At 43.7% G+C, this 27,751-nt stretch overlaps 2 protein-coding genes across 6 annotated transcripts in view; one reads left to right on the top strand and one right to left on the bottom strand.

Moving 5' to 3' along the window:
* Nucleotides 1-25,936, top strand: part of LOC115076365 (zinc finger protein 239-like) — a 42,110-nt gene extending 16,174 nt beyond the window's left edge. Inside the window, exons 3-5 of one of the 3 annotated variants that reach the window (XM_029577716.1) lie at nt 13,149-13,655; nt 21,338-21,878; nt 24,431-25,936. In XM_029577716.1, coding sequence (XP_029433576.1) covers nt 21,518-21,878; nt 24,431-25,185 — 1,116 coding nt within the window. In that variant the 5' untranslated portion in view covers nt 13,149-13,655; nt 21,338-21,517 and the 3' untranslated portion in view covers nt 25,186-25,936. Of the gene's footprint in view, nt 1-13,148; nt 13,656-20,000; nt 20,222-21,337; nt 21,879-24,430 lie in introns of those variants that run through there. The other 2 variants (XM_029577717.1, XM_029577715.1) reach the window with 2 other exon arrangements.
* LOC115076366 (zinc finger protein 239-like) lies at nt 14,321-19,776 on the bottom strand. 3 transcript variants are annotated; one of them, XM_029577719.1, is made up of 3 exons: nt 19,677-19,776; nt 19,123-19,221; nt 14,321-18,619 (listed from the first exon to the last, which is right to left on the bottom strand). In XM_029577719.1, exons 2-3 carry the CDS (start codon nt 19,196-19,198, stop codon nt 17,709-17,711), a joined length of 987 nt encoding a protein of 328 aa, XP_029433579.1. In that variant the 5' UTR covers nt 19,199-19,221; nt 19,677-19,776; the 3' UTR covers nt 14,321-17,708. The 3 variants fall into 3 exon arrangements, with proteins under 3 accessions (XP_029433579.1, XP_029433581.1, XP_029433578.1); XM_029577721.1 differs by lacking the exon at nt 19,677-19,776 and adding an exon at nt 19,311-19,652; XM_029577718.1 differs by lacking the exon at nt 19,677-19,776 and adding an exon at nt 19,326-19,652.
* Nucleotides 25,937-27,751: the final 1,815 nt, after the last annotated feature.

Below are 27,751 nucleotides of genomic sequence, written 5' to 3'. Positions count from 1 at the left end.
GCAGTAATAACTATCGCAAAGTACAAATAATGCAGATGAATATTCGATCCTAACAAAATACTCCAAACAGCGTATTATGGTTAAGAAGTTTTTATATTTCAATAGGCAACTCCACAATTTTAAACGAACACCAGCTTAATGGCGTCCCCCGACACGGTCCCGTGTTTCGCCGCGGGCGGCATCGGGGGGGATCGGGGGGGATCGGGGGGGAACAGTACCTCAAGAAGCATTTTTCTTTGTTACACTTGACATTGTGTCCCTGTACACTAGCATCCCTCAAACCGCTGCCCTCCGCGTTATTGAACAAGCTTTGAACTCCAGAATGGGCCCACAACGTATTCCCACCTCTTTCCTTATGTCTCTAGCCTCCTTGGCACTCACAAAGAACTTTTTCCGCTTTGATGACTCTTTTTATCTCCAAATAAAAGGGACGGCCATGGGAGCCACTATGGCCCCGAGCCTGGCCTGTCTCTATGTAGCGGAGTTTGAGAATTCCTTTGTGTATCCTGCTGAAGGGTTCCAGCATGTTGTTTTGTGGCTCCGCTACATAGACGACATTTTTTTGCTGTGGGCAGGCACGGAGGTACAATTCTTCCTGTTTCTTGACCATCTCAATGCTAGTGATTCGAATCTTCAGTTTAACTATTGTTTAGATCAGTCACAGATTGCCTTCTTAGATGTCCTAGTTTCGGTGACTGATGGCCGTTTTTCGACCACCATTTACCGAAAAGAGACGGACCGGAACACTCTTTTATCTTTTCAGAGTTGTCATCCTCGCACACTGCGTAAAAATATCCCGACTGGGCAATTTTTTCGCCTACGTAGGTTGTGTACCTCTGACAGGGAGTTTTTGGACAAGGCCTATGACATGTCTTCCCGTTTTCTATCAAGGGGGTACCCTCAGTCTGTGGTTAAAAAGGCTATGAAGCGTGCTCTGTATGCTAATCGGGACCTATTACTTACCTCTGTCCGACATCCTGTACCCGAGGTCACCAATTGCATTTTACCTTTTTCCACTCTTAGCTGGTCCATCACTGCCATGATCAGGCGACATTGGGAAGCTTTATCCCTTAACACACTGTTTCCTGGTCCCCTCCGGTTCACTTTCCGTCGAGGCAAAAATCTACGAGACAAACTCGTTCACACGGACCTCCCAGTACCGCCTGACCCTGTCAGTGATCCGGGCCATTATGCGTGTGGCCGATGTGCCGTATGCGCTTACACTCGTGTCATCACTCACTTTTCACATCCCATTTCAGGTAAAAGATTTCAATTGCGTTCTCATTCCGATTGTACCACGACAGGTGTCATTTACATTATTGTTTGCCCCTGCTCTTTACTGTACGTTGGTAAGACCTCACGTATGGTAAAGACTCGGATCATAGAGCACTGCTCTAACATCCGGTTACAGCGCGAAAAAGAACCGCTGGTTGAGCATTGGATTCAGAAGTCACATGCCCTTTCAGATCTAACATATTTTGTGATTGAGGTCGTTTCCCGGCCTTTACGGGGGGGCAACTTTGCTGAACTTTTGGGCAGGATTGAGCAGCGCTGGATTTTCCTATTGGACACTGTCCATCCAAAGGGCTTGAATCGCGATATCGAATGGTTCCTATTCACTTAGACATACTAACAGGGTTGGCTGGTCTCTGTACTGCTGGGGTGCACTGCAGGGTCGGGAACCAATGAATGGAGTCCTCGGACTCACGTGGTTGGTTCTCCTGTAGGTTTTGGCGCCATTCTCTTCTTTAAATACCTGTCAACTATGAAGGGCATTGCGCTCCCTGTCACTATTTGAATGCTGTTGCCAGGTATGTGCCATTATTGTTTTCTGTATCTTATAAGTTGTGTATTATATGTAGGTCGGCTGTAAGTCCCTCAATTTTCCTGACTTTTGTCAATTTGTTTGTTTTACAGTTCTTGTGTGAATTCCTGTATGGCGATCCCCCCCGATGCAGCCCGCGGCGAAACACGGGACCGTGTCGGGGGACGCCATTAAGCTGGTGTTCGTTTAAAATTGTGGAGTTGCCTATTGAAATATAAAAACTTCTTAACCATAATACGCTGTTTGGAGTATTTTGTTAGGATCGAATATTCATCTGCATTATTTGTACTTTGCGATATTGCCTGAAGTGCAGATCTCGCCCATCCGTGGTTTCTTGGTCTTTGATTACCAGCAGTAATAACTATCCAATATCCAAGCAAATGCATAGTTAAAATCAATAAAAATAGATATGTTTTCTTCGAACCTGCCCAACTTAGGGCATTTCTTGATTCGAACATACAGAAAGAAGTAGTGTGTACTACATAGTGGTAAAGGAGTAATTAAAAATTTTTTTTTTTAATTGATTTTTCAAAAAAAATTCAGAACTTCAGTCTAGAAATAGTTCACATTATAGTAAGGGTTACAGAAAAAAAAGAGAGAACATTTTACAATCATAAATAGGATAATATATAAACCCATTCTATATGTGTCAATATATAGGAAATAAGGAGGGCTAGATGTAACTTAAGCAGAAAACAGGAATTTATAAAGCATATATATCAAATGCCTTGGAATCAACTGGTGTTACATTCTACTTTATTTATGCCAACCCCTCCCCTAAAGGTTCATTAGAGTGGGAGGCTAGGAAAGATCTTAGCTGATCTGGTTCTTTAAATATATATCTTGAATTTCTATATATTATAGTACATAAACATGGGAATCGTAAAGTATACTTAGCTCCCTTCCTCTGGGTTTCTTCTCTCATTTCTAGAAATTTTTTCCTTTTAATTTGGGTAATTTTGGTGATATCTGGAAAGATTTTTTATCGGATCCCCGTACAATTTTAAAGATTGATTTCGAAAGAATGTTCTCAAAATTAAGTCTCTTTCTGATGATGTTGCAAGTTGGACAAACAATGTCGCTCTCTCTTCGACTACTAACTCACAGGATTGTTCCAAAATAGCAGTCAGATCAACCGTAGCTTCTTGATTCTTCTTCTGTTCTTCAGAATTTCTAATAACACTAGGTTGAGGAAAATAATATATCTTTTCAATCTTTGGTACATCTTGTTCTGAGAATTTTAATATGTTAAGAAGATAACTTCTAAAAAGTTTTCCATGTGCAAGCATCCGCATTTTGGGAAAATTAAGAATCCTTATATTTCTTCTTAACTGATTCTCTAGATTTTCCATTTTCACCGATTGAATATTCTCAGACTTTATCAAATTTACTTGAATCTTTCCACTTCACCAACTGAGGATTCAATTTTCCCAACTCTTCCCTCTAGGGCTTGATTCTTAGTGATACTTTCTTTTACCATGGTTGTTAAAGAAACAATCGCTTTTTCCATTGAAGAAATTGCTTTTAAAATTTCCTCCAGAGTCGAATCGAAAGACCTGGTTTTTGAGACCTCACAAATCACCTGTAGGTCTCCTTCATCCCGCTCATCCTTTAGGGGATCAGCTCCCACGGCAGCTCGATGCATCTCTTCACTGAGTAGGCCCCTGGAGCCAGAATTTCCAAGGCTCACCGAGGGCAATGTAATACAAACATCCCCTCTCTGGGGTCCTACCTCCGGTGAAGAAAAAGATTTTACTTCCAGCAGAGCAGATGTAGTCAGTTTGAATTCTCTCCCCTCAGACTGAGGAGCTGGGGTGGTTGGCGCGCTGGGGGCTCAGCGTCTGCTCTCCGCTGACACCCCCAACAGCCCCTCCCTCTGACATCGACAGCACCAGTCCGGGAAACACTTCCTCTATCCGAGGTTGTCGCGTTGCCAAAACTGGAGTAGAGGTAATATCCTTTATCCTTGCTTTATGCTTTGTATGTGGTATGATAACCAAGAAAAAGTTCAGGGAATATTAAGCAAGGAAACAGTTCACCTCCGGGAGCTCAGCATTTGCCGGTCATTCCTCAGCGGCCATCTTGTCCTCCAATTGAAAATTGTTTTCGCCTCTTCTCAATGCCTAATTGTGAAAACTATTTGATAATTTTAGCTCCGTATTATTCTGGATCACCATTTTTCCTTTTCTAGGTCTAATTATAATCATCATCACTATTGCATATTTATTATTACATATTACTACCACTGCGTATTAAGTGATTATATAGAAATGTATATTATTGTTAAATTTTTCTTTTTTTTTTTTTCGTTATCAGTGGTATAGAATTAAATTATGTAAGGATATATTGTCTAAATATGTTAAATTCATAAATAAAAAAAAAAAAGAGGAAGATTCCTTTTTCAATTTCCTATACTGACAGTCTGAACATGCATCACCACTAACATGCCGATACAGTAAAGCGCAGCCGTGCTAGCGCATCTTTTAAACCTGCATTGGACACGCATTTTAAGCGCGTAAGCTGGATGCGCGATTCAGTATAGTCTTTTACGTGTCCTTACCGCGTGCCGAAAAAGACACACTGCCATTAGCGCCCGCCGCATGTATATGGTATGTTAATGATCGGATTAGCTATTCCCCTCGATACAGTAATTCGCGCCCAAAGTAGCGCGTCTTTAACCTCTATATTTACCGCCTACCCTGACCCTGGCGTTAGTTTGGTGTTGTGCTCTGTGACAGTCAGAATCGGACCGGGCAGCATCATGGACAAAATTTATATATTGGCTTTGGCAATCTTTTTCATTCGGATGAGGACCAGAATAAGAAATGCTCGGCGAGGGAATTTTAGACGGCCGATTAGAGACAACAGCCAACAGGAGAACCCAGCTGCAAGACCAGAGGAGGTATGTTTGTGTTCTATTTTGTGAGTATCCAACAGTACACCTTTTAGTAGTACAAAGCCTTCAGAGACTCGTGAGTGTTGCCTGGGCTTAAACATGGGGGAACATTGTCATTGGTGGGCCTAGGGTAAGGAAGACCTGCCCCTCTGTCACCTCTTCAGGGACCAGAGGTATGGTGGTGACCTGATTCAAGGAATGTCTGGTGTTTTGGATTCAGTTTATGAAAAAGGATTGTGTTAGAAGCAGGAGGAAGATTTCTGCTACCCCTTCCTGCCTGAAGAGGAACACTGAGAACTGCAAGTTTCCTGAGAGGGTCCCTCCCATTGTGGAATTCAGAAAAATACCAGCTAGAGGGAAAATTTGCCAATCATGAGTAAAATCAGCTTCTGACCTTTTGAGGGCACCCACTTGGAGTCTTCACTCCATGGGGAGAGAGGAATTGATACTGCCTGTGCAGAGACTGTGTTTTACCTTTTTGACTAGTGTCGGAGGGGTTTTCCTGCCCAAACAAGGCTACCCTGCCCAACCTATAGCCTCATTAAATCCAAGCCCTGGAAAGTGAATGCCTCTCAGTCCTGGGCTCAAGCATGGGGGAACCCAGGCAACACCCACGAGTCTCTGAAGGCTTTGTACTACTAAAAGGTGCAAAAATCCACAAAACACCCTGGAAGTAAGCCCAACCAGCCAGTTAGTGGACTGGCAGTGCAGCCTCCTGACCTTACTCAAGATCCCCGTTCAGGGCTTGCCTGGATCCTCCAAGTAGGCCAAAAATCCAACTCAGAAAAACATGCCTGTATTGCCATTTAACTCCAAAACTCAAATCACTGCATTCAGACTCTCAGTAGAGAGCTGCTTATAAATCCTAGCCAAGGGGATGGCCATCCTGGCTCCCTCAATGGCAGGGGCTGTAAAGAATGACACCTCCCCAATTATTCTAAACTGCTTGTCCTTAGTTCAAAGGAGTAGACAGGGCCTTAATGGTAGTGAGCTTGGAGGGACCATTACAGAGCCATAACATTTCTTACATCACAATGCGTGACATACTGCAGCAGAGTAACATGGAATATGATGGGAGATGAAAACATCAAGATCCAACAGTTTCCTATTAGCTATCATGTGCTAGTATTCATTTATTGAAAAGATGTATTACTTGCTCCCTCCATAGGTACTGAGCGAGGTACAATAAAAACATGCATATTCCATGCCAAACTCCAAATAAACAAGACCAATGCTACAACAAAAGGACATCATCCAAACATGTATTTATTTATTTATTTTTAATTTTTATATACCGAAATTCCTGTATGAGATACAAATCAATCCGGTTTACAAAGAACGGCAGATCGCCCGGGGCTTACGTAACTGACCAGGGCTTTTTTACATAAAACGGTAAACAAGGCTGTTGACATAAAACAGTAAACCATGAGTCTCCAAAAACTACATAAAACGATTAAACAGTGGGTCTCAAAAATGAAACAATTAGTAATGATTGCCGTTGGTAGCAATTAATGATTGAACCGAAAATAGCCTGGGGCTGAAGGAGCATGCTAAAGAACATTTTACTTGAAATTGAACAGTGGCTCGCCAAAGGTTTAACTTAACATTCTGCTTGATTATACAATTGCCAGTTTAGTTCTACATTAAACATGAGGCTATCATCAGCCCGGTACAGAAAAACTTATCTGGGAATGGCATCAAAAGCCTGCTGGAAGAAAAATGTTTTTAACTTCTTTTTAAAGGTGCATACGCAGAGTTCATTGCGTAAGTCATTTGGAAGAGAGTTCCATCATATTGGACCAGCAATGGAAAAGGTCCGTTCATGAGTCTCCTCAAGATGGAACAAGGGACGGCTAACAAGTCGATGATCTCAGAACTCTGGGAGGCCTACACATTTTTAGCAGCCTACTGATACATGAGGGAGCATCTTGATTTGGAGCTTTGTGGATAAGCTTCAGAACCTTGAATTTAATTCTTTGGTGTATAAGGAGCCAATGAAGCATGTAAAGAACCGGTCTGGTATGTTTTATTTCACCATGTATTTGACAGAAGACAGGCTGCTGAATTTTGGACAACCTACAGTGCTCATTCGGCAGCCTGATGTAGATTGAGTTACAATAAACAAGGGCCTGTAAGATTGTCCAAAAATCATCAACATTTCAAAATGGTTTAAGATTTTACAGCAAAGGTAAATTAAAGAACGATCCTTTAACTATGGTTTTCACTTGTGCTGAGAGAGAGAGGTTCTGATCCAATAAGTTGCCAAGATTTTTAACATGAGAGGTGATAGAAACAGTGAATTCTTTAAAATTGAAAATTAGGGAAATATCTGGGGATTCAAGCCTACTGAAGATTATCAAAGTGAGTTTGTTATTGACCATTCATTTTTTTGTTTTAATCAATGTGCAAGGCATGGCAAAGCACTAGGTATTGTTGAAACAGGAATAAAAAAAAATTGGATGTCATCTGTGAAAATTTTATAACTTACATCTTGTCCTGCCAGTAGCTTTTAGTTAAGGGAGGGCCCTGTAGAACCCCAGTTGTTAATGGCTACCAAAATGACACTGAGGGGGCCTAACCTTACCTGTTATTTCCATCTGATTAAGTAAGAGGAAAACCAATGAAATACTATCCCAAAGTTTCCAGAGCTACACAAATGGGATAATAAGATATGCTTTAGTGTGTTGCACACTGCAGAGATATCCAACAGAACAAGGTTAAACCCTGTACCCATATCAAATCCCTGATGAAAGATATAGAGACTCAAGATCAACAAAGTTTCTGTACCGTAAGATGGACGAAAGCCAAAATGGTAATCATCTAAGATAGAAATGAGTGTCTATGAAGTCATGCAGCTCTTTCAATAATTTTTGAGAGAAATAATAGTGAAGAACTAGGCCTAAAATTGGCCAGGTCTGAACAATCCATTTTTTTTTTTAATGGGATGAACAAATGCATGTTTTAATATATGTGAACATGTCATGTGACTTCAACCTACTTCATACAGGTCAGCCATAATGAATGAGTATCTGCAATGCTTACCTCCAGAACTTCTTTGGGGAGTTGAGGATCACCCTGGGGACTGTAAGGGAAGAAGTGAAGACAGCATAGGTCTATTTCCCCCAGAGAGTGGTAGCCTTGATAGTGAATGCCTATCAAGAGGGCATCGCAAATGCTGATGTAAGCATGGAATTTTGTTACTATTGCCACATTTATCATAGTAGTAAAGGTATTTATTGAGTATTAGGCTACTGAGCATGACATTACTGTTTGCCAGTATGAGATGGCCATCATTATACACATGTTCTAGCAAGAGTTGCTTTAGCATCCTACGGTGGTCATAGCCAATTACTTAACTTTATAGGTATATAGTGCTATAATGAGATTAATCTTTTATGGACATCATAGTGGAATCCAGTTTCCAGTCTTTGGAGGGTCTCCTCAGCAGTGGGGAGTTCAATGGTATCGTTATTTATTTCCTACTTTTCTAACGAGGGTGGCATGATTCGGGTGAGGTGACATTCCACCTTTCTCCCTTAACAACTCACTTCAGATGCTTCTGGCATAGTGCCACATATTGGCAACCTTACAGACCAGTTGTGACCTCAGATCTCATCACTTGTTTTTTTTTTTATTTCTCTACCTCCCTGGGTGCCACTCCAGTGCTATTAATAGTTAGACCTTGATCTGCAACATGGCAGCACTGTCAGGGTTTCTAAAGTGCTCCTGTCACCATTTCATGGGTGAAGACTTGGCTGGAATACACGCTGGCCTTATGGCATGTCTTGGTCTTTTTTCAGCCACTTGCCAATAGTCCTTGAAGCCTCATTGCCCCTATGACCCCTAGAATCTGTCAGTAGGCTGAGGGCCTAGCTAATGAAAGCAACAAGTCAGTCTTGAAACGTCAGGATCCACTCAGGCTGCTCAGTCTTCCTGGAAGTGGAATCTTTAGTGTCATCTACTCTTTTCTCTAGTGTATTCATTCTGCAGCAGGAAAACATGATAAAGGGAATGGAATGGCTCCCCTATGATGAAAGGTTACACGGTTAAGGCTTTTCAGCTCGGAAATGAGATGGCTGAAAAAGAGGACGACAGAACTTTATAAAATCATGAGTAGGGTGGAACAAATAAATAAAGGGTGGATGTTTATCCTCTTAAATAATAGTAAAACAAGAGGAAACTCATGAAACTAACAACCAGCAGATTAAAAACAAATCACAGAAAGCACTTTTACCCAGTGCACAAACAAGCTGTGGAATCTGCTGCTAGAGAGTGTGGTCAAGGTGACTAGCATAGTGGGGTTTAAAAAGAGATCTGGAAAAGTCTATAACACATTATTAGCCAGGGACAGCTATTGCTGTCCCTGGGAGTGACTAACAGAAAACAGGACTACTTCATGGGATCGGCCAGGTACTTATTATATTTCTATACCATCGGATCCAGACTGACCACTGGATTGACCCAGCATGGTTGTACTTAAGTTCCAAGGAGTGGATGTGTTTACTTTGTTTTATAGTGTGTATTGTCATGAAAGGTATTCATTCTTTAATCAGATACAACTGATCTGACCTGTGTATTGAGGACATTACCTTAACTGCAGCACTAATTCTTGGCCTTTTGGGGCAACCTTATTGCTTGCCCTTGAGATAGTCGATTAGTCGCCATGTCTGGACACAAAGATCACATTTAAGATGCTCCTTTTGCAATTGTCTTGATTTATTGGATGTTTTATTTTTCATGAATTCTGCAGATATAATCAAATTCCTTTTATGTTCCAAAATGTGGATTTTCATAACATGCGCTTGATAATACTCTACTTATCCCATTATTTCCTATGGAGTAAAGATGTGGAAGTGAGGTCACTCAGCTGGGAGCAAGCACTTTTGGCTTCTTGTCCTTACTTTGTACTGACATCACGGGAGTAGACTTCCTCAGCGCAATTAGGTATCAGTGACATCAGGAAAGCTACTCTGCATATCCAAAAAGGATGCAAGGTTCCTGCACATTTTAACAAGGCTAATAGTACTTTAGGCAATGGGCATGGCAGCTGCCATCAGATCTGAGGGGAGAGAATTCTTTGCTTTCCTGATTGATGGTTGAATCTTTCATTAGTGCTTCCCAACCCTCTCCCAGAGGCATACCTAACAGGTCTGGTTTTCAAAATATCCATAATGAATATGCAATCTATGCAAATCTATCTCATGCATATTCATTGTGGCAGTCCTGAAAACCCGACTGGCTAGGTGTGTCTCCAGGAGAGGGTTGGGAAACTGCCTTACGTAAGAACAGCAGCTGCTAACTGCTCACAGGATGCAAGAGATTTGATCAAAGGTGTTGGAGGAGAGAGGGATGTTGGATGGGGAGGAAGAGGAGGAGGAAATTAAGATTTTGAAAATGTACCAGACTTGGAAAGTTTCCAGCATACTCTTACATTTTTGACATGGTGGGGAGGGGGAATTCTCTGCGGGTTTGAAAGCAGTTTAGGTATTGCACTGAAGTTGGTTTTGTATACTTTGGGATGAATTTTCAAACCGGCGCTCAGCAGCCAGCTTGGCCGGTCCTCTTAAGCAAATTTTCAGTCGCAACCCTAGCTGGTGAGGTTTAAACCCCTGCACCCAGCGAGAGAGGATAAACAGCTGGCTAGCACTGAGCTTTAGCATTAGCCGGCCGTGTCCTTCCCTGCCAATGTAAGCGCACCTCTGGGGTTGCCCACCTTTTTGAGTGGCTAAATATTGCTGCACCATGAAAAAAGGTGGTTATTTTTAGTTGCTAGGTTTTTGTTTTTTGGTTTTTTTTGGAAACCTGAAGCCTAACCTGCTAACTCTCAAACAGGCCGATTCAGTAAAGTCCGCAGCGCACGCACAGGCCACTTGCCTGTGCGCGTGATTCCGTATTTAAATAAGGTCCGGCAGTAGAAACGGGCAAAAGGAGGCGCTAGGGACACTAGCGCATCATCCCTAGCGCCTCCTTTTGGCCCGGAGCGGCAGCTGTCAGTGGGTTTGACAGCTGACGCTCAATTTTGCCAACATCTGTTCTCGAGCCCGCTGACAGCCACGGGCTCGGAAACCGGATGCCGGCAAAATTGAGCGTCCGGTTTTCGACCCGACAGCCGCCGACCGACTTCAACATTTTTTTTCTTTTTTTACCCTTCGGGACCTCTGACTTAATATCGCTATGATATTAAGTCGGAGGGTGCACAGAAAAGCAGTTTTTACTGCTTTTCTGTGCACTTTCCCGGTGCCCGAAGAAATTAGCGCCTACCTTTGGGTAGGCGCTAATTTCTGAAAGTAAAATGTGTGGCTTGGCTGCACATTTTACTTACTGAATCGCGCGAATACCTAAGAGGGCCTTCAACATGCATGTTGAAGGTGCTATTAGGTTCGTCGGGTTGGACGCGCGTTTTCCGCCCCTTACTGAACAAGGGAAAACGCACGTCCAATGGCAGGTTAACAGTGCGCTCCGTTGGAGCGCACTGTACTGTATCGGCCCGAAAGTTAGTCACCTAAACCCTTCTGAAAATCTACCCCTTTCTGTCTTCGAGAAGATTTTGATGACAAAAAAAAGTCTGAATACAGGGGGGTATATTTGGCATTTCCGAGATACACAGGACCTCTCAGCCACAATTTATTTGAACACACAATACAATTATTTAAATTCACTTCTAAGTGCCAATTTTGGATGAATGCATCCCCAGATGATTCTTGATATTTTTAAAGACAGTGCCTTTTTCATACATCCCAATTCTTCACATGACTGTTTGTTTTTTTAGCGAGGTTCGTCAGGCCGGCCTCTTTCCCTTCCTTTTTATTATAACAGGAGAAAGCATTTATTCCCAGAGTATCTTCCTTGTAAGCATGCCCATTCCATGCTGCATGTAATTAAGATCTCACATAATACTACAGTTATCATACATACATGGCGCCTTGCAGCAAGAAAGTCTTTTACTGTTAGTGTCGGGTTTCACTTTACCTCCTTTACGGAGGGATGAAAAGATTGGCTGAACAGATGACAACAAGAACCCACAAATGTCAGAGGCAGGACAGTTCAGCTCCTCGCCCCCCTCCTCCATTCAACTCATTCTGGTAGCGGGGGGCGGTGGATTCCCTTATTTATTTTGGCATTTAATAGCACATTACAACAAATTACATATAGGAACAAGTCCCTTCCCCAAAGAGCTTACAATCTGTGGGTACCTGAGGCAACAGGAGAGAGTGGCTTGCCCAAGGTCACGAGGAATGTCAGTGGGAGAAGCAGGATTTGAACACAAGTCTACTACTTCACAACGCATTATTGTACGCATTCACCTTACTTTCTGTGCTTCTAAAGAGTCACAAGGTTACACTTAAAGTGAGATGGCAATAAGATGCGGTGCCCAATGATTCCTTGCTAGATGAAGAGTGTTCATGATTTTTCTTTTATTTCATTTTCACTTCGGTTCAAGCTTTCTATAGAAAATTGTACTTGATGGGCAAGAAGGAATCAGGTGTTCAGGAAGAGTTCACTGTAAAAGTAAATTCCTTACAATACTGTTCTGCAACTTTCATTACCTTACTTAAAAAAACCAAAACACAAAACCCTTAGGTTTATAGACTGGCTCCATTTCTTTTCAGGTCAGCCTGATGCAGTCCAGACATTTTGTGCCTGCTTAATGGATTCAGAACTTCAAATGCATGGGAGGCGGACAGAGGTCTGGCTCAGCCCTTGGAGGTGACACTTAGCCATCTGGTTAACACTGCTCCTGCTGCCCAGACTTGGAACGCTTATGGGGAAGGACAGGCTTTGCAACAGGATATGACATCACAGTGGCACTAACAGGCACAGGAAGTGTGGAGCTTTTAGCAAAATGCATGGCTGCTTCCGTGTGAAAGGCTAATCCTGATCCAGCACTCCAAAATCCACACAGCTTTTCCTTATCCCAGTGCTGGGGGAATTAATTCTGAAGCACAGAAGAACATCCTGTGTCCCATTTTCTACTGCCTGAGAACTAAAGCAGAAAAGGGGTGAGAGAAGGTAGATGCTATCTTGTCAGGTTTTTATTGGCTTATAAAACAATTTAAAGATATTTTTTGAAATGGAAAAGGTGACTTTCACATTGAGGGAATCAACAAGAAAGACATTACGAAAATGGATTTTGTTTTGTTTGTAAGACATTTTCTCTTTAACCAACTGGGGAAAGCAAGAAAGTTTAATACTGAGAGTGCAGTTAGGATACAATGTTCCAGAATTCATGGAGATTGGCAAGAAACTCATCTCATTATCAGTTTAACATTGTAATTACATTTTTTCTGAGATGTGAATCGGTGCTGCCAATGAGAGACTAATGCAATGGCAATGCTCAGCAGTTTGAATGCAAGGCATTTGCGGGTAAGCATTAAATGCAGCTTGGAATGTGCCAAGATTATTTCTAACGCTTTGTTTTTGCTACAGGTCCTCTCTGGTGTACAGCACGAAGCATTCATGGAACTGGAAGAGGTCTCTGAATGCCTCTTCACACTCTGTGTTGTCATAAGCAGAGGCACGGTGCTGCAACCCATCATGAAGCATGACGGCAGAAAAAGACCATGCGGCCCATCTAATCTGCCCATCTGCTGATGCGCTTCCCCCACGCCTGCTTCTTCTCTTGATGTGCGTGGAGTTCAAGTCTCTTTCCACACTGCCTGCGGAGGAAACGTTTCACCCCAGAGAGGTTGCACCAATGGTGGTTCAGTTGCCAAGAGCTGGGTCAAACTCTTGCTGCTGTTGGGGCAGTGATAGAGGGATTTCTGCAGGCACAGGTCCCAGCTCCTTCATGGATAGGAATGCCCTTCCACTCAGTTTGACAGACGTTTCTCCTTTCTGCATGCTCATGAATGTGCTTCCTTGGTTTGACTGACAGGAGGGAAGCTCTCCAAATGGGTTAGATTTTGCATACTATGACAGAAATGAACCTCACTGGTAAGCCAGATTATGTTGGATATGATATCATTCTCTCACATTTACTGCTAATACCTTTCTTAGTATTTGCATTGCACAGACAGCCTCCTTCTGGAATTCTTAAGATATAATATATATAGGCAACATGTCAAGGTGCGCTTGCAAGTTCTTTTCAATAAGGCTTGTGATGCCCAATAAAACTGTGACAGTGTTTCTATCTTTCTGTCACATTTTCATAGACTCAGATTGCATCATTTGGTACTCAAGCTCTCTTTTCATACAATCCAGAGAATAGTCACTTAATATTGACATTTCTGTTAGCAATTCAGTTTTTGTGCATTTCTCCTTTACTACAATCGGGCTGATACAGTAAAATCGCAGGAGAGGGGGCGAGCGCCCACTCTCCTGTGCGCGTGATTCAGTATTTTAATTTATTAAAATTAGGGCCGCGGTAAAAAGAGGCGCTAGGGACACTAGCGCTTCCCTAGCGCCTCCTTTTTGACAGGAGCGGCAGCTGTCAGCGGGTTTGACAGCCGACGCTCAATTTTGCCGGCATCGGTTCTCAAACCCGCTGACAGCCACAGGTTCGGAAACCGGACGCCGGCAAAATTGAGCGTCCGGTTTTCGACCCATGGACCCATTTTAAATTTTTTTTTTTTTTTTTTTTACTTTTTTTTAACTTTCGGGACCTCCAATTTAATATCACCATGATATTAAGTCGGAGGGTGCACAGAAAAGCAGTTTTTACTGCTTTTCTATGCACTTCCCCGGCGCCGGCAGAAACTTGCGCATACCTTTGGGTACGTGCTAATTTCTTAAAGTAATATGTGCGGCTTGGCTGCACATTTTACTTACTGTATCACGCGGGAATACCTAATAGGGCCTTACTGAATAAGGGGTAAAGCTAGCGTGTCCAAAACATGCATCCAAATGCCGTACTGTATCGGCCCGAATGTCTGGTTTTCTTGGAAAGGAATGACCCCAGGTGATCACAAGTTCTTCATTCTCTACGGTTCTTTCAGGATTGTGATCCCAGTGCTCGTCTAGTACCGTGTGCATATTTCTCCAAATGGGTTTGTTTTGTACATACCTTGACAGGAATGAACCTCATTTGCTAGCCAGGGTGTGTTAAGAGGGATCTCAATCTCTCATAATGTCCTTCATAATACTTGCATTGTGCCAAAGAGAACCTCCTTCTGGAGTTTGTAGGGTGTCATTTTTATAGGCAATATATCAAGGAATGTTTGGAAATTCTTCCTAATCAGGCCAGTGCTGCCCAGTACGAGTGGGACTATTACTGTATCTTTCTGCCACATTTTCTTGATCTCCGATTTCATCTCTTGGTACTTAAGGATCTTTGCTTTCTCCATACAATCCACAAACTAATCACTGGGTACTGAGACCTCTATCTCCTTCACCAAAATATCTGGTTTTCTAGCATCGATCTTCCTGTCAGTTGGAATGGAAATGCCCCAGGTGATTACAACTTCTTTGTTCTCTTCCTTCTATTCGGGTTCTGTTCCCAGTAGTTTTTTCATACATCAGTATTATTATGTTTACACAGTCTCCAGTGAATAAGCTGTGCCACCTTATTGTGCCTTTCTGTATGCAGGCCTTCTGACATTAGCCGATTACATTCAGTGATGAAATGTGTAACCGTTTCCAGTTTTGTTTTAAAGAATCTGCTTTTGTCCGCTTTCCCATTTTTTTTCCATGCTAGCAGTGAACCATCGTGTTCATAGTCCGCTGCGCTGTGCTACAATTATCAATCTCTCATCTCCAGGTTCAAGTTCCCCTCTCCTTAGCTGCTGCTGTGTCAGATTTTGATCCATGTGGGGTTGCTGAAGTCACTCTTTGCACTTCCCACTGTATTTGTGTGTCTGCCAGTTCTCTCTCCTTGCTTGCTGGTCTGATTCTTTAAAGAGTTTTTTTTCCCTCTTGTTTTGTACATTCTGTTGCTTCTTTCCCCTTGTGCACTAATAGATTCTCAGTCATTCCTTTTATTTGCTAGGATTATCCAAGCTTAAGGACTGAGACAAATGCTGCTTATTCATAATTCAGCAGTTTTGGGGCATGTGGGTTTCCTGATGTCATTAAGTTTGCCTGAAGGCCTTTGAGGGTAGCTCTGTAGGTGTAATCTCATTCGATAAGACCCATATGTCCTCATCTCTAGGGATGTACTATCTCAGCATACACTACTTCTTATAGATTACTTGATGTGTGTGAAGGAGCTTTCTTGTTTTTACATCCAGTTTTTCAAGATTTTTATAGGGCCAGTCTAGAATTCCAAAGCTGGAGAAGAGTGCAGAGATTGCAAGCTGATGGTGGTCCTGGTGGCAGGCCCTTCTGATGCTTCCTCAGCAGCGTGGCTGTGACTCTGAGCACAAACATGGCCACTTGGGCAGTCTGTAACACTTATTGCACGTTTCATAGCAGTAGGGGATGCAGCTCCCACCTGCACTGCTGGTGAAGACTTAGCTTTATGATGCTGTATGGCCTTTAACCCTAAGCTGACATCTGGATCATTCACCTGTTCCCCATGCACTGTGGATTCATTAATGCAGGTATGCACCAGACCTCCAGGAGGAGGAAAAAGGGAAGAGAAATCATTCAAATGAAGTAAAGCACTTCTCAATACTGACTGCAACCTTCAAGTACCCCTACCATGATATGCCTGACTCCTTTCCATCAACCTGTCTGTGAGTACCAGCTCAGACCCATTTCGGCAACACACCAAATCTTCTATTCCAATCTTGTCCCTGCTCACAGCCACTCTGCTAGTATCTTAGCCGCCTTATCTCATTTAGAGACCTCAAACATTCTGCCACTAGCCTTTTGTGATCCAATCTGGTCCCCAAATTGCCTAGGTAAAAACATAAAAAGAAAAATTCCTTAGGTCAGCCCAATGGCAGTGCTGTGCCTGGGATTGATTTCCAGGTTGGCTGGGGATGCTGCAGAGGTAGCATTCACAGCCTCTGGAAAGAAGGGAGTTTCAGCCATTATTCAACAGTGATATCTAGTGGCTAGACCCAGGGAGCACACATTCTGGAAAGAGCATAGGTCATGACAGACCTCCCCAAGTCACTGCAGTCATGACTAGGTGAAGGATAATGAAATAGGGGACAAATTCTCTAGACAGTTGTGAATGAAGGCTCGTGCTGCCATAGTCTTACGACTGATCTGGAAGCCCTAAAGAAGCAGGAGAAAGCTACCAGGCCGAAAATAAAAGGAACAATTAGAAAGTTCCCCGATGGGATGCAGATGGAGGGGACATGTAGGATGCTAGGAGACTAAGGCATATTTCAATAGTTCTTGTGGAAAAAGAAAGGGATGTCATAGAAAAGGGGAGATGTCCTCATTGCATTGCAGACAACTGGGAATGTTCATGCCATGGCAGAGTAACTTAAAACTTCCTGCAGACGTCTTGATAAAGTCACGGCTCTCTTATCTCCAGTGGATACTGCTAGTTCTCCGATTTTCAATGGATTTTCAGTCTGCTCCCGTATAGCACAGAATTACTCTTTTCAACAAGCATACCTTCATTCACTTTCAGAGGATTTTAATGCTATTGTTTTTTTAAAGCTTGGGATGTTGCAAGCTGCTTTCTTCACCTAGATGGAGAACTGACTCTTGTCTGCTGATGACAGCATTTCAGATTCCCACCTCGCAAAGATCACAGGATTGCGAAGCAAGACAACTCCAGTTTCAGAAAACAAATTCTCCATCCCAAGACATCAGCTCCATGTGATAACTGTGAACGAAGAAGAGCAGAAGGCAGAGTCTGAAGAAAAAAAGACGCAGCTTTCATAAAATGACTAAAATATCAGTGATTGCAAATATAAAGGAGCTCTGACTTTGCATCAGGTTTGAATCAGTACGTATTGTGTTAGAGGAGGACTGTCATGCTGTAATTGGGTATAGCATACTGCCTGAAGAGAAGCCATTCTCTCTTAACACTACACACTGATTCCAGCCAGAGGAAAAGACAGTCTTCCTATGAATAACTGGAATACCGTGGTAGTCTCAGAATTAGCGTCTTGAAGTCATGCCTGCAGGAACACAGTAAATGTTTCACTACAGGTCTCCCCTGGCATGCAGCATGAAGTGTTCGTGGAGCTGGGAGAGATCTTTGAACTCCTCCTCACACTCAGTGCAGCAGTATGCCGCATCATGGTGATGCGTCCTGTCATGTTGGTACAGCAGAGATGCTTTGCCAAAACGCTTTCCGCACTTCCGGCACTCGTGCTTCTTCTCCTTGGTGTGCACAAGCTCATGTTTCTTCAGCGTGCCCAGCTCGCCGAAGCGCTTCCCACACTTGGTGCAAAGGAAAAGCTTCTCCCCACTGTGGTTGCGCATGTGCTGGTTCAGGTGCGAGAGCTGGGTGAAGCCTTTGCCACACTCAGGGCAACGGTGCTGAGACTTTCGCAGGTGCAGATCGCGGTGGTCCTCCAGTTCTCCCACAGAAAGAAAAGCCCGACCACACTCAGTACAGCGGAAGTTCCTCCCCTCACTGTGATGCAGACGGTGGGTTCTTAGGTTGGCTGAAAAGGTGAAACTCTCCCCACATTCTGGACAGATGTAAGGTTTCTCCCCTGTGTGCAGCTTTTGGTGCTCTTGCAGGTATGCAGCCGTGCTGAAGTTTTTCCCACACATCTTACACATGTTGGCAGCCGAATGTCGCTTCTGGTGCTTCCGCAGGAGTACAGCTGTGACAAAACCCTTGTCACACTCTGGGCATTTGTAAGGTCGCTCACCGCTGTGATAGAGTCGGTGGATCCGCAGAGAACGGGGTAATTTGTAGTGCTTCCCACAGACATCACAACAGTATGGAAGGGGATTCCCCTCATCGCTCCCTCTCTTTGAAGATGGTGTTTTGCCTTTGGCGTGATGCTTGTCCTCAGGGCCTGGGTTGTATTCTGGATCATCTGATTCATCCTCCTCTTCCTCAGATGCTGCATACTCCGACTCAGGTGTGTACTCCAGACCTCAAAGGAAAACAGAAACTGTAAGAAGGGCTCTCTGGCATGACTGGTAATTGTTGTGGTACCTATTCTACAGCGAATTCTACTGCAGTCATTGAAATATTTGAAAGAACAGAGCAGAGCTCTGGCATTCTCTCAAGAAGGAAAGACCCACCATTCTAACTTAAACAAAATAGAGGATCACCATTCCATTAGCTAGTGTCAACATTTTGTTTGAAGCAGAGTTACAGTATCAGTCTCCTTTTTCACATTAGAGCTAAGTCATATAGTAACAAAATTCCAGGAAAGGATTTTTCATCAGTTGTTTCAATCACAGTAGCCACATAGGCTTAGCCTCAAGGTTTATTTATAAGGCTTTTACTGCTATTATGTTATGATTACCACTGATTTAGAGGAGTCTATAACAGGATGCTATGACTTTTAGATAAATCTATGAAAGCTTGAATGGAAAAGTATAATGATTTATTTTTATATTTCATTTTTTACTGGGTAGTTTTTTTACTCACCAAGGGCAGCATCCTCCTCGTCAGAACTGATGGATTCAATTTCTGTAGCATTGGCACGATCAGGAATCTCAGACATTATAATAGAAACAAAAAGAGGTTCTAAGGGTAAAAAAGGAAAACATAATTCTAACGATTATAAGAAAAAGAAAATCACAAAATAATTTAAAAAAAATCTTTATGATAGATACTTTTTCGCCTTGTACCTCAATTTTCCCATCTGCACCTAGATTAATAACATTACTCCTCTCCTTAGATGCTGTCATGCAGATTGGCTTCTAGAAACGTGCTGCCAGACTCCTATACCCCAAAGGTGACTGCACACCTCCTGACACAGCTCTGGGGAACAGCCATTTGCTAGATCGCCAGATGGGGATTCCCATATCAGCTCAGAAATATTTTTGTTTTGGTTTTGTTAGAACACCAAGCTCCCTCCCAAAGGATTCTGGGAACAATCGCGCTGTTCCCCCCCCCCCCCTTGCAAGAACGGAACTACATGTCCCGGAATGCTTTGTTAAGGAGGCAGGACTTGGGCTGGTAACTTTCCCTGCACTAACCTCTATAAAGAAAGGTTATCTTTTAGTTGGGGGGGAGTGGCCTAGAGGAACACAGAGCCCAGATTCATGTCAGGAACCAAAAGGAAGGAAGGGAGGGAGCCAGCAATGACAATGCCACTCGGCAGCAATAAGCTAGCGTTTCCCGCCCGCTTCCGGGTCATGCATACCAAGCTTTGCTCCCAGCCTCTTTAACCAATCACTGTACAAGCAATGCCACATACTTCCGGGTCCAGCGTTCCAAACCTTGTCAGTTCAGCTTTTTTATTCAAGCCTCGCTCTGAGTCTACGTCAGGTCCCTCTGCGAGCCAATCAGAACGGAAGTAACGCAAGTAGCCGCCATCCCCTGACAACTGGGACTGCACCTACTTCCATCTTTCTGTTCTAAACATCGCTCACTATAAGACCCACCTCCCCCATCCCAACTAATCAGAATGTAGATACCCAGGGTGCTCGAATACGAGGCTTGGAACGCGCTGGGCGTATTTTCTCTGTTACTTTTGTTGTAAGAGGAAAGCGGTTCTGGTAGTTGTGCTGGAGGTGGACAGGTGAGGAACAGAGAAAGAATTGTACTATCCCTCCCCTTACAGTAACACAGCTGTGAAAGGGGAGATCGGGAGTAGATCCGACCATAACAGTATAGTTGTGAAAGGGGAGATCAGGAACCGCTCCGACCCTTATCAATACATTTGTAGAGATCGGGAGCTGCTCCTTATCTTATCAGTAATACAGCTTGGGGGGGGGGGGGGGGGGGGGGGGGGGGTTGAAAGCAGCCCCAGCCCCTAACTTTACTATAGCTGTGAGGAGGAGATCGGGGGAAGCTCCATCCCCTAACATTACTATAGCTGTGAGGAGGAGATCGGGGGGAGCTCCGTCCCCTAACATTAAAACACTTGGGGGGGAGGAGGGAGGTTAGAGTTTAGGAGCAACTCCATCTAACATACATAGTAACATGACGGCAGAAAAAGACACAGATGGCCCATCTGCCCAGCAAGATTTTTCAGGGTTGTAACTGTTACTCCTGCCTCTTCTATTTAGGGTTGTAACTGTTTCTCTGTGCATGTTACCACAGTACTTCATTATCATCCTAGGGATTCTTTGTGTTTATCCCATTCCTTGAATTCCAATACAGATTTCTCTCCACCATCTCCATCAGGAAGGCATTCTAGGTATCCACCTCCCTTTCTATAAAAAAAAAATAATTTTCTTATGCTGGTCTTGAGCTTCATGCTCTCTAGTTCCAGAAGTTACTTTCCATTGAAATAGGTTTGTGTCTTATGCATTGCTACTACCTTTCAGGTCTTTATCGCATTCCCCCTTTCTTTCCTTTATTCTAGAGTATACATTTTTAGATCCTCAAATCTTATGTCATATGGCTTCTGATGTAGACCCTGCATCAAGTTAGTTGCCTTTCTTTGAACTGCCTGTAAACTCTTTCACTGCAACTCTGTACAAGTGTGAAGAGATCATGAGCTGCTTCATCTCTTAACATTAATACAACAGTGAGGGGGGGGGGGGGGGTGGATTGAGAGCAGCTCCATTTCCTACCATTAATACAGCTGTGAGGGTGGAGATCAGTAGCAGCACTGAAACAGAATCACAATTACTGCTTATAAAATAATGTCCTCATGTTCAGTTTATTATGTTTCTTCCCTTTCCTGTAGAGTCTGGATTAAACCAAGTGAAATATTGATCTGCTGTCTTTTCCACCTCCTACTTTGCTTGTAAAATCAGTGCTACCTTCCAAGACAAGTGAATAGGACTGAGAGTTTCTAACGTGCGGTGATATTTCCAAGTACATTCTCCTTCATTGTGACACAGTAACGTGTTTTCTCCCAGGCAGTATGTTGCATTCAAGTGTAGCTCCAGGAACAGCCAATCCTGCCAACGGAGAGCGAAAGTGGACCACACCCACTTGTAGTGAGGGAGTTCGTTGCATAAAAATAGAAGAAGTTGATATTGAAGAGGAACCTGCTGGTCAGGATAAAATTCCAGCCAGAGAAGGAAGAGCCTTGGAGGTCCCTTCCTGCCCCACCCCTAATAGAAAGGGGACATGGACCATGCCTGCAGGAAGTGAGGGAACTCTATGTATAAAAACAGAAGAAGCTGACATTAAAATAGAATCCACCGGCCAGGACAGAATAGCAACCAGAGAAGAGAAACCATTGGAAGTCCACACCCACCCCACCACTGCAGATGAAACAGGTAAAACCTCTTGGGCTTAACTGCTAAGTCATTAGTTTTGAAAATTGAAGTTGCTCCTGCTTGTCTGGAAGTAGCCAAGGCCTTTATTTTTAGACAAAAAAGAAGTGGAATTGGGGAGGGAGGTGGAGCATGGCCAGGTGTGATCTGTGTGAGGGGACGGGGTCATGACTGGGTGTGAACTCTTCCCCCCCCCCCCCCCCATATATATATATATATATATATGTGTGTGTGTAAATGCACTCTTTCTGCTTCCTCTTCCTTTCACGGTGATTCTCCATCCCTAGCCCCCATCAATGCCCAATCACCACCTCCCCAGCCATTCTTTACTTGATGAGCACTGGTGGGCAAAGAATGAGCCTGAGAATGGAGGATCACTGGGGTAAGGAGAAGGGCAGAGAGAATGGAGCTCTCCCTCCCTCCCTCTACCCTTGTCCTCATTTATGCCCTGGGGATCCTGGTCCTCCATTCCCCCTCCCACCAATGAATCCCCCAGTTGTTCCAAACCAGTGATCCTAGGTCCTCAATTCTCACCCTGGCACTCCTCTACCTTGGGGGCAAGGGCAGACTAGCATGTATCACTTGCTCTCCTAAGCCTTTTTGGACTGGGGCTAGAATTCAAAAGCATGGCCTGCTCTTTGCTTCATTAGGACATTAAATATGGGAGCAGCACCGCATGCTCTCCTCACTCAGCCCCTTCTTTCCCCTCCCCTCATTCACTCTTTCCCATACTCTCTGAGCGCCTAACTCAACAGACTGCTCCCCAACTCTGATCGTCTTACTACACCTCAGTCCCTCCGGTCCCCTCACTCACATGCTGCAGCACTTTTTTCCTTCACTCATTCTCTTCCTCTCCTCCACACGACCCATAGTCCCTCTGATCTCACTCTTTTGCTGTCCCCCATCTCTCACTTACTCTCCCCTCCCTCCAGTCCACTCACTTTTTTGCCTCCCCTTGTATCCCCTCAAGTTCTTGCCCCTTCCTCCTTCCCCAGTTTCATCACCAGGGGCAGAGATGATGAGGCCCAGGAACACAGGCAGTAATTAGCTGGGGTGGGGTGGGGATGGGGGCAGTAAATCAACACACCAATAATGGCAGAAGCAGTGGGGCTGACGGCATTCAACCTGTGTGTCTTCGACCTTGGCTCTTCTCCCTCACAGCTCCTCAATTGTGTTTGGAAATTGCACAAAAATAAAAGCCATATGGCTGCTCCTTTCTTCAGGGTAAGGAGCTCCAGCACGCTCTGCTGTGCTTCCTGCAGAGGCTGAGGGGCCAGAAGTGATATGGGTTGCTACGGTCTCTGCTCAGTTTCTGTGAGGAAGCCAGAACCGATTTATACTGCTAGCTCTACTTTTCTTCCTTGGGTCCTGAAAAAAGGTGGCAGAACACTGTTCTGGGTCATTCCACCAGTAATTAAGCCCTAGGTAACAGACACAAAAGGAGGTTGAAATGATTTAGCACAAGTTTGAAATTTGTGAGCAGTAGTGATGTTTATCAAGGCCAGGGTTGAAACCTTGACAATCAGCACTACTGCTCATAAGTTTCAGACTTGTGCTAATTCAGCTTCTTTTTCTGTCCTTTGCAAAACTGGGAATCTATTTCTCTGCTTTGGGATCATCTTCTCCCTTCCTGTTTCCTACAGAGCAAGAGGAGAGGGGGAAGCTGGATTAGGGAGCAGAATGGCTGTCCTCTGCTCTGACTGCTCCAGATCCACGCCTTCATCCCCTTCTTCCCTGCAGGCTGCCTGAATGGGGAGAGCTGGAACAGAAACCTACTACTCTGCCCCCCACTGCTGCTCTGCCTGTTATGTCTGAAAAGTGGTGGAACACTGTTCCAAGCCATTCCCCCACAAATTAAGCCCTGGTGTAACTGACTCCATATAGAATCAGATCTGATTGGTTCATGCAGCCTGGGTGCTTTTGTGATGTTATGTGATATCATGATCTACTGCATCTTTCTTGCTAGCATGGCTGCCCCTTGAGGGGGAGAAGGGGTCATAGGCATTGCTTCAAGATTTTTTCAAACAGTGGCAGAACAGTAATATATTGAATGATCAGTGATAGATTGAGGTTTTTGCTGCAGCTAGGCATTATTAGTGCTGCTGTATCCCCCATCCTTGGAAGGGTCAGACATGGCCCAGGGTAGCAGGTCCGATGACCTGGTTTTTGTGTTGTAACCTCTGGCAAGCAGTGAAAGCTGCAGAGGCAGCAGGCAGCCTGATAACACCAGAAATCTCCCCAGCCTCGCTGGATCCGCCAGGGTGCTTCCTTCAATGGGACATATAACTGGACCATTTAATGGGGCAGGTGATGGGGTGTTGCAGACTGGATCCCCAACAACATTTTATGACCTTTTCCCAACTTACCTGCCTCCAGAATTTTGCCACCCTAGGCACAGGCTTACTAGGCCTGTGCAGAAATCCTGAGCTATAGATGGGTAGAAGTTGGCTTGCTGCTTCCTTACGCTGCTTTTCAAATTTCACTCCATGCACAGAGGCTGTCGTGCTTTTCTAGGCAATAATTCCACCGCTTACCTCTTCTTTTCTTTAATTCAGAGTCTCTCCACTGCTTCGAGTGCCATATTATATTCCCAGATATGAAAGCCAAAGGGAGGCACATGAAGAGGAACCACCCGGATGAGCATCACCTCCAACATTCTCTCAGCAGGAGAGGTCAAGAATCACTCAGCTTGTTTCCCTGCGCCTTCTGTGCTAAAACCTTCCCCACGCTGGAAACGCTGCACATTCATCAAGCTGTGCACCCCAGGAAGGGACCTTTTGCCTGTTCCAACTGCAGCAAGAGCTTCAAGAAGCTTGGCAACTTGAGGATCCACCAGCTGGTGCACAAGGGGGAGGAGGCGTACGAGTGCGAGAAGTGCAACCGGGCCTTCATCCATTACGGAAACTTTCAGATACACCTGAGAAAGCACGAGGGTGGGCCGTTCTGGTGTTCCGACTGCGGGAAGTCCTTCCAGGACCTGAGGCGCCTGAACATCCACCGCAAGACCCACACAGCTGAGAAAATCCATGAGTGCAAGGAGTGTGGGAAGTGTTTTGCCAGGGTTTCCCACCTCACCCGGCACCTCAGGGTGCATACGGGGGAGAAGCCCTTCGTCTGTGAGGTGTGCGGGAAGGGCTTTGCGCAGCCGTCCTCGCTGAAATGCCACCGGCCTGTGCACACGGGGGAGCGGCCCTACAATTGTGGAATCTGCGGGAGGAGCTTCAGCCAGTCCTCGCAGTGGTACAAGCACAAGAAGACGCACAAAGAGGGGAAGGAGCTGGGAGATGCGACAGGTGAAGTCCTGCCCTAAGAATGACCGATTAGAGTGGGATGGACCCAGGTGTAGTGTCATCCAATGTGGACTATAGCAGAAATTGGAGACAGGATGATTGCAGCAAAACGGGATTGAATTCTGGGCAGCTAAAGGGAAAAGAATTGCAACTGTAAACGTGAAATTGGACATCAAATGCCTACATTTTAGGGAAATGGCAGTTTTTTAGGGGTTAAGACATAAGGTTCCTTTTGTAAAGTGGTCTGCTAATAAAAAGAATTGAGAGCCACTGGGATTGAGCCCTGCCTTCTTCAGCAGTCACTCCTTTGTCTTCCTAGGCAAGGTTCACTTAGTAATCCTATTAATATCCATTTCAGAAACATACAATTCCTATTACTAGGAGAGAGTCCCTGCTCAGTAATCTCATCAAGACAGGCATACCAGGGCACAGTTGGGAATCTTATTTATTAAGAAAATGTTTAAAATCAATAAGGCTGTGAGTGGGATAACCTGGGGTTAAGATTTAAAAGCAGCTTCAAAAAGGTGGGGTTTAGCCTGGATTTTTGTTTTTATAATTATATCTTTATTGATTTTCTTATTGAATACAATAAAATAAAGAAAATATAATTTGCAGTAAGGCAACCAGAGTTACAAACAATAAACACTCAGGAAAAAAAACAAAATCTGCAAATCATCAAACCTATAATCTTGAGGAGTTACAAAGGGAGTCTGAAGTACAATAAACATTGCAATTGATAAAAAAAAAAAAAAAAAAAAAGAAAGGAGAATATGCCTAGGTTCTATCGAAATTACTTCATTACCTTCCCTCGTTTGTCATTACACAAACTAAACTCCCAATCCACTCTCAGCATTCTTATTCACAATAAAAGGTTCTAAATGCATAGAATCAATGAACACAAACTCATTAGATTAAAAGTTATAAAACATCTACATGGAAACTTAAAAAAAAAAGGATGCACCCAGGGCAAGAACTTAACTTTTCAATGAGAGGAAATGGCTCCTGCGTGCTTGTGTTGGATGGGAGACATCAGGAAATACTAATATCTTTTGCCCACAAAAGGAGTGTCCTTATTTCTCAAGTATTTGTAAAACACCAAATCTTTATCCTGTTCTGCACAGAAGGAAACGATTAAAGTGGCTCTGTTAGATATTAAATCTAATGATTCTTCCAGAAATGTTGAAACACCTGGACTTTCTAATGAAGGAGGCCGATTGATTTAATCTAAACCTTTTTCCTTATGTAGATAGACTATTTTAGATATAACAGGCACGTTAGCCTCTGAAAATGATAAAACCTCCTTCAAATATATTTTAAACATTTCAATTGCAGATAACAGCTTGGTATACTGAAAATTAATGAAACACAATTTTTTTTTAACTCTGGCAAGATTCTCCAAAGTCTCAATTTCATTGTGCAATGCTAAGCTATCCTTAATATGTGCCGATTTCTGCATTTAATAACAAAGGAATTTGTAAATTCAAAGAAGATGTTGTTTTTTCCAACTCTTGTAATCTCTTCTCCTGTGCATGGATAGATGACTTGGTCTCAGTCATAAAGGAATTAAATTGTGAAATGTAATGGGTCACATCATTATCCAATTTAGTAATCAATTTCCACAAGTCAACAAGTGTAACATTAGGAGGATCCTTACCCTTATCAGGGGCTGTTACCATCAGTTTTAGTTTAGCATCTATTTCAGGTATGTCAGGAGCCAAAATATGTTTAGATGTAGCAAAGTTAATTATCTGTTCACCTGAACTTCATACATCCATAGATACATAGATATGACGGCAGAAAAAGACCAAACAGTCCATCTAGTCTGCCCAGCAAGCTCCCACACTTATTTTCCCATACTTATCTGTTTCACCGACCACCAGGGCCCTTGTTGGTAATTGTTTGATTCGAATTTCCTGCCATCCCCTGCCATTGATGCAGAGAGTAATGTTGGAATTGCATCAAAGGTGAATCATAAGGCTTAATGGTTAAGGGTGGTAACCACTGCATCAAGCAAGTTACCCCGATGCTTGTTTACCCCGACTGCACAGACCAATGCCTTGTTGGATGTTGTCTGAATGTAAATCCTCTTTTCCACATTTCCCCCTGCCGTTGAAGTAGAGAGTAACGCTGTATATGCATTCAAAGTGGAGTAACAGGCTTAATTGGTTTAGGGTACTAACCACCGTAACAAGCAAGCTACCCCCACGCTTATTTGTTTACCCAGACTGTGTAGTTCAGTCCTTGTTGGTTGGTGTCTGAATATAAATCCTGTTTTCCACATTTCTTCTTGCCATTGAAGCAGAGAGCAATGTTGGAGTTGCATTAACTGTGTGAAGGCTTATTGAGTAAGGGTAGTAATCACCAGGTGGTAGCCACCATTCCAGCAAGCCACCCCATGGCTCTACTCTTCATTCCCATCCTCTAGCCTTTATGAATCCACAGTGTTTATCCTATGCCCCTTTGAAATTCATCACAGTTTTAGTCTTCAACACTTCCTCTGGAAGGGCATTCCAGGCATCCACCACCCTCTCCGTGAAGAAATACTTCCTGACATTGGTTCTAAGTCTTCCTCCCTGGAGTTTCAAA

The sequence above is a fragment of the Rhinatrema bivittatum genome, chromosome 14 (genome assembly GCF_901001135.1).
Source record: "Rhinatrema bivittatum chromosome 14, aRhiBiv1.1, whole genome shotgun sequence".
NCBI classification, from domain to species: domain Eukaryota; kingdom Metazoa; phylum Chordata; class Amphibia; order Gymnophiona; family Rhinatrematidae; genus Rhinatrema; species Rhinatrema bivittatum.
Note: the sequence above shows the minus strand (reverse complement) of the source record. Positions and strands in the feature narration are given on the sequence as shown.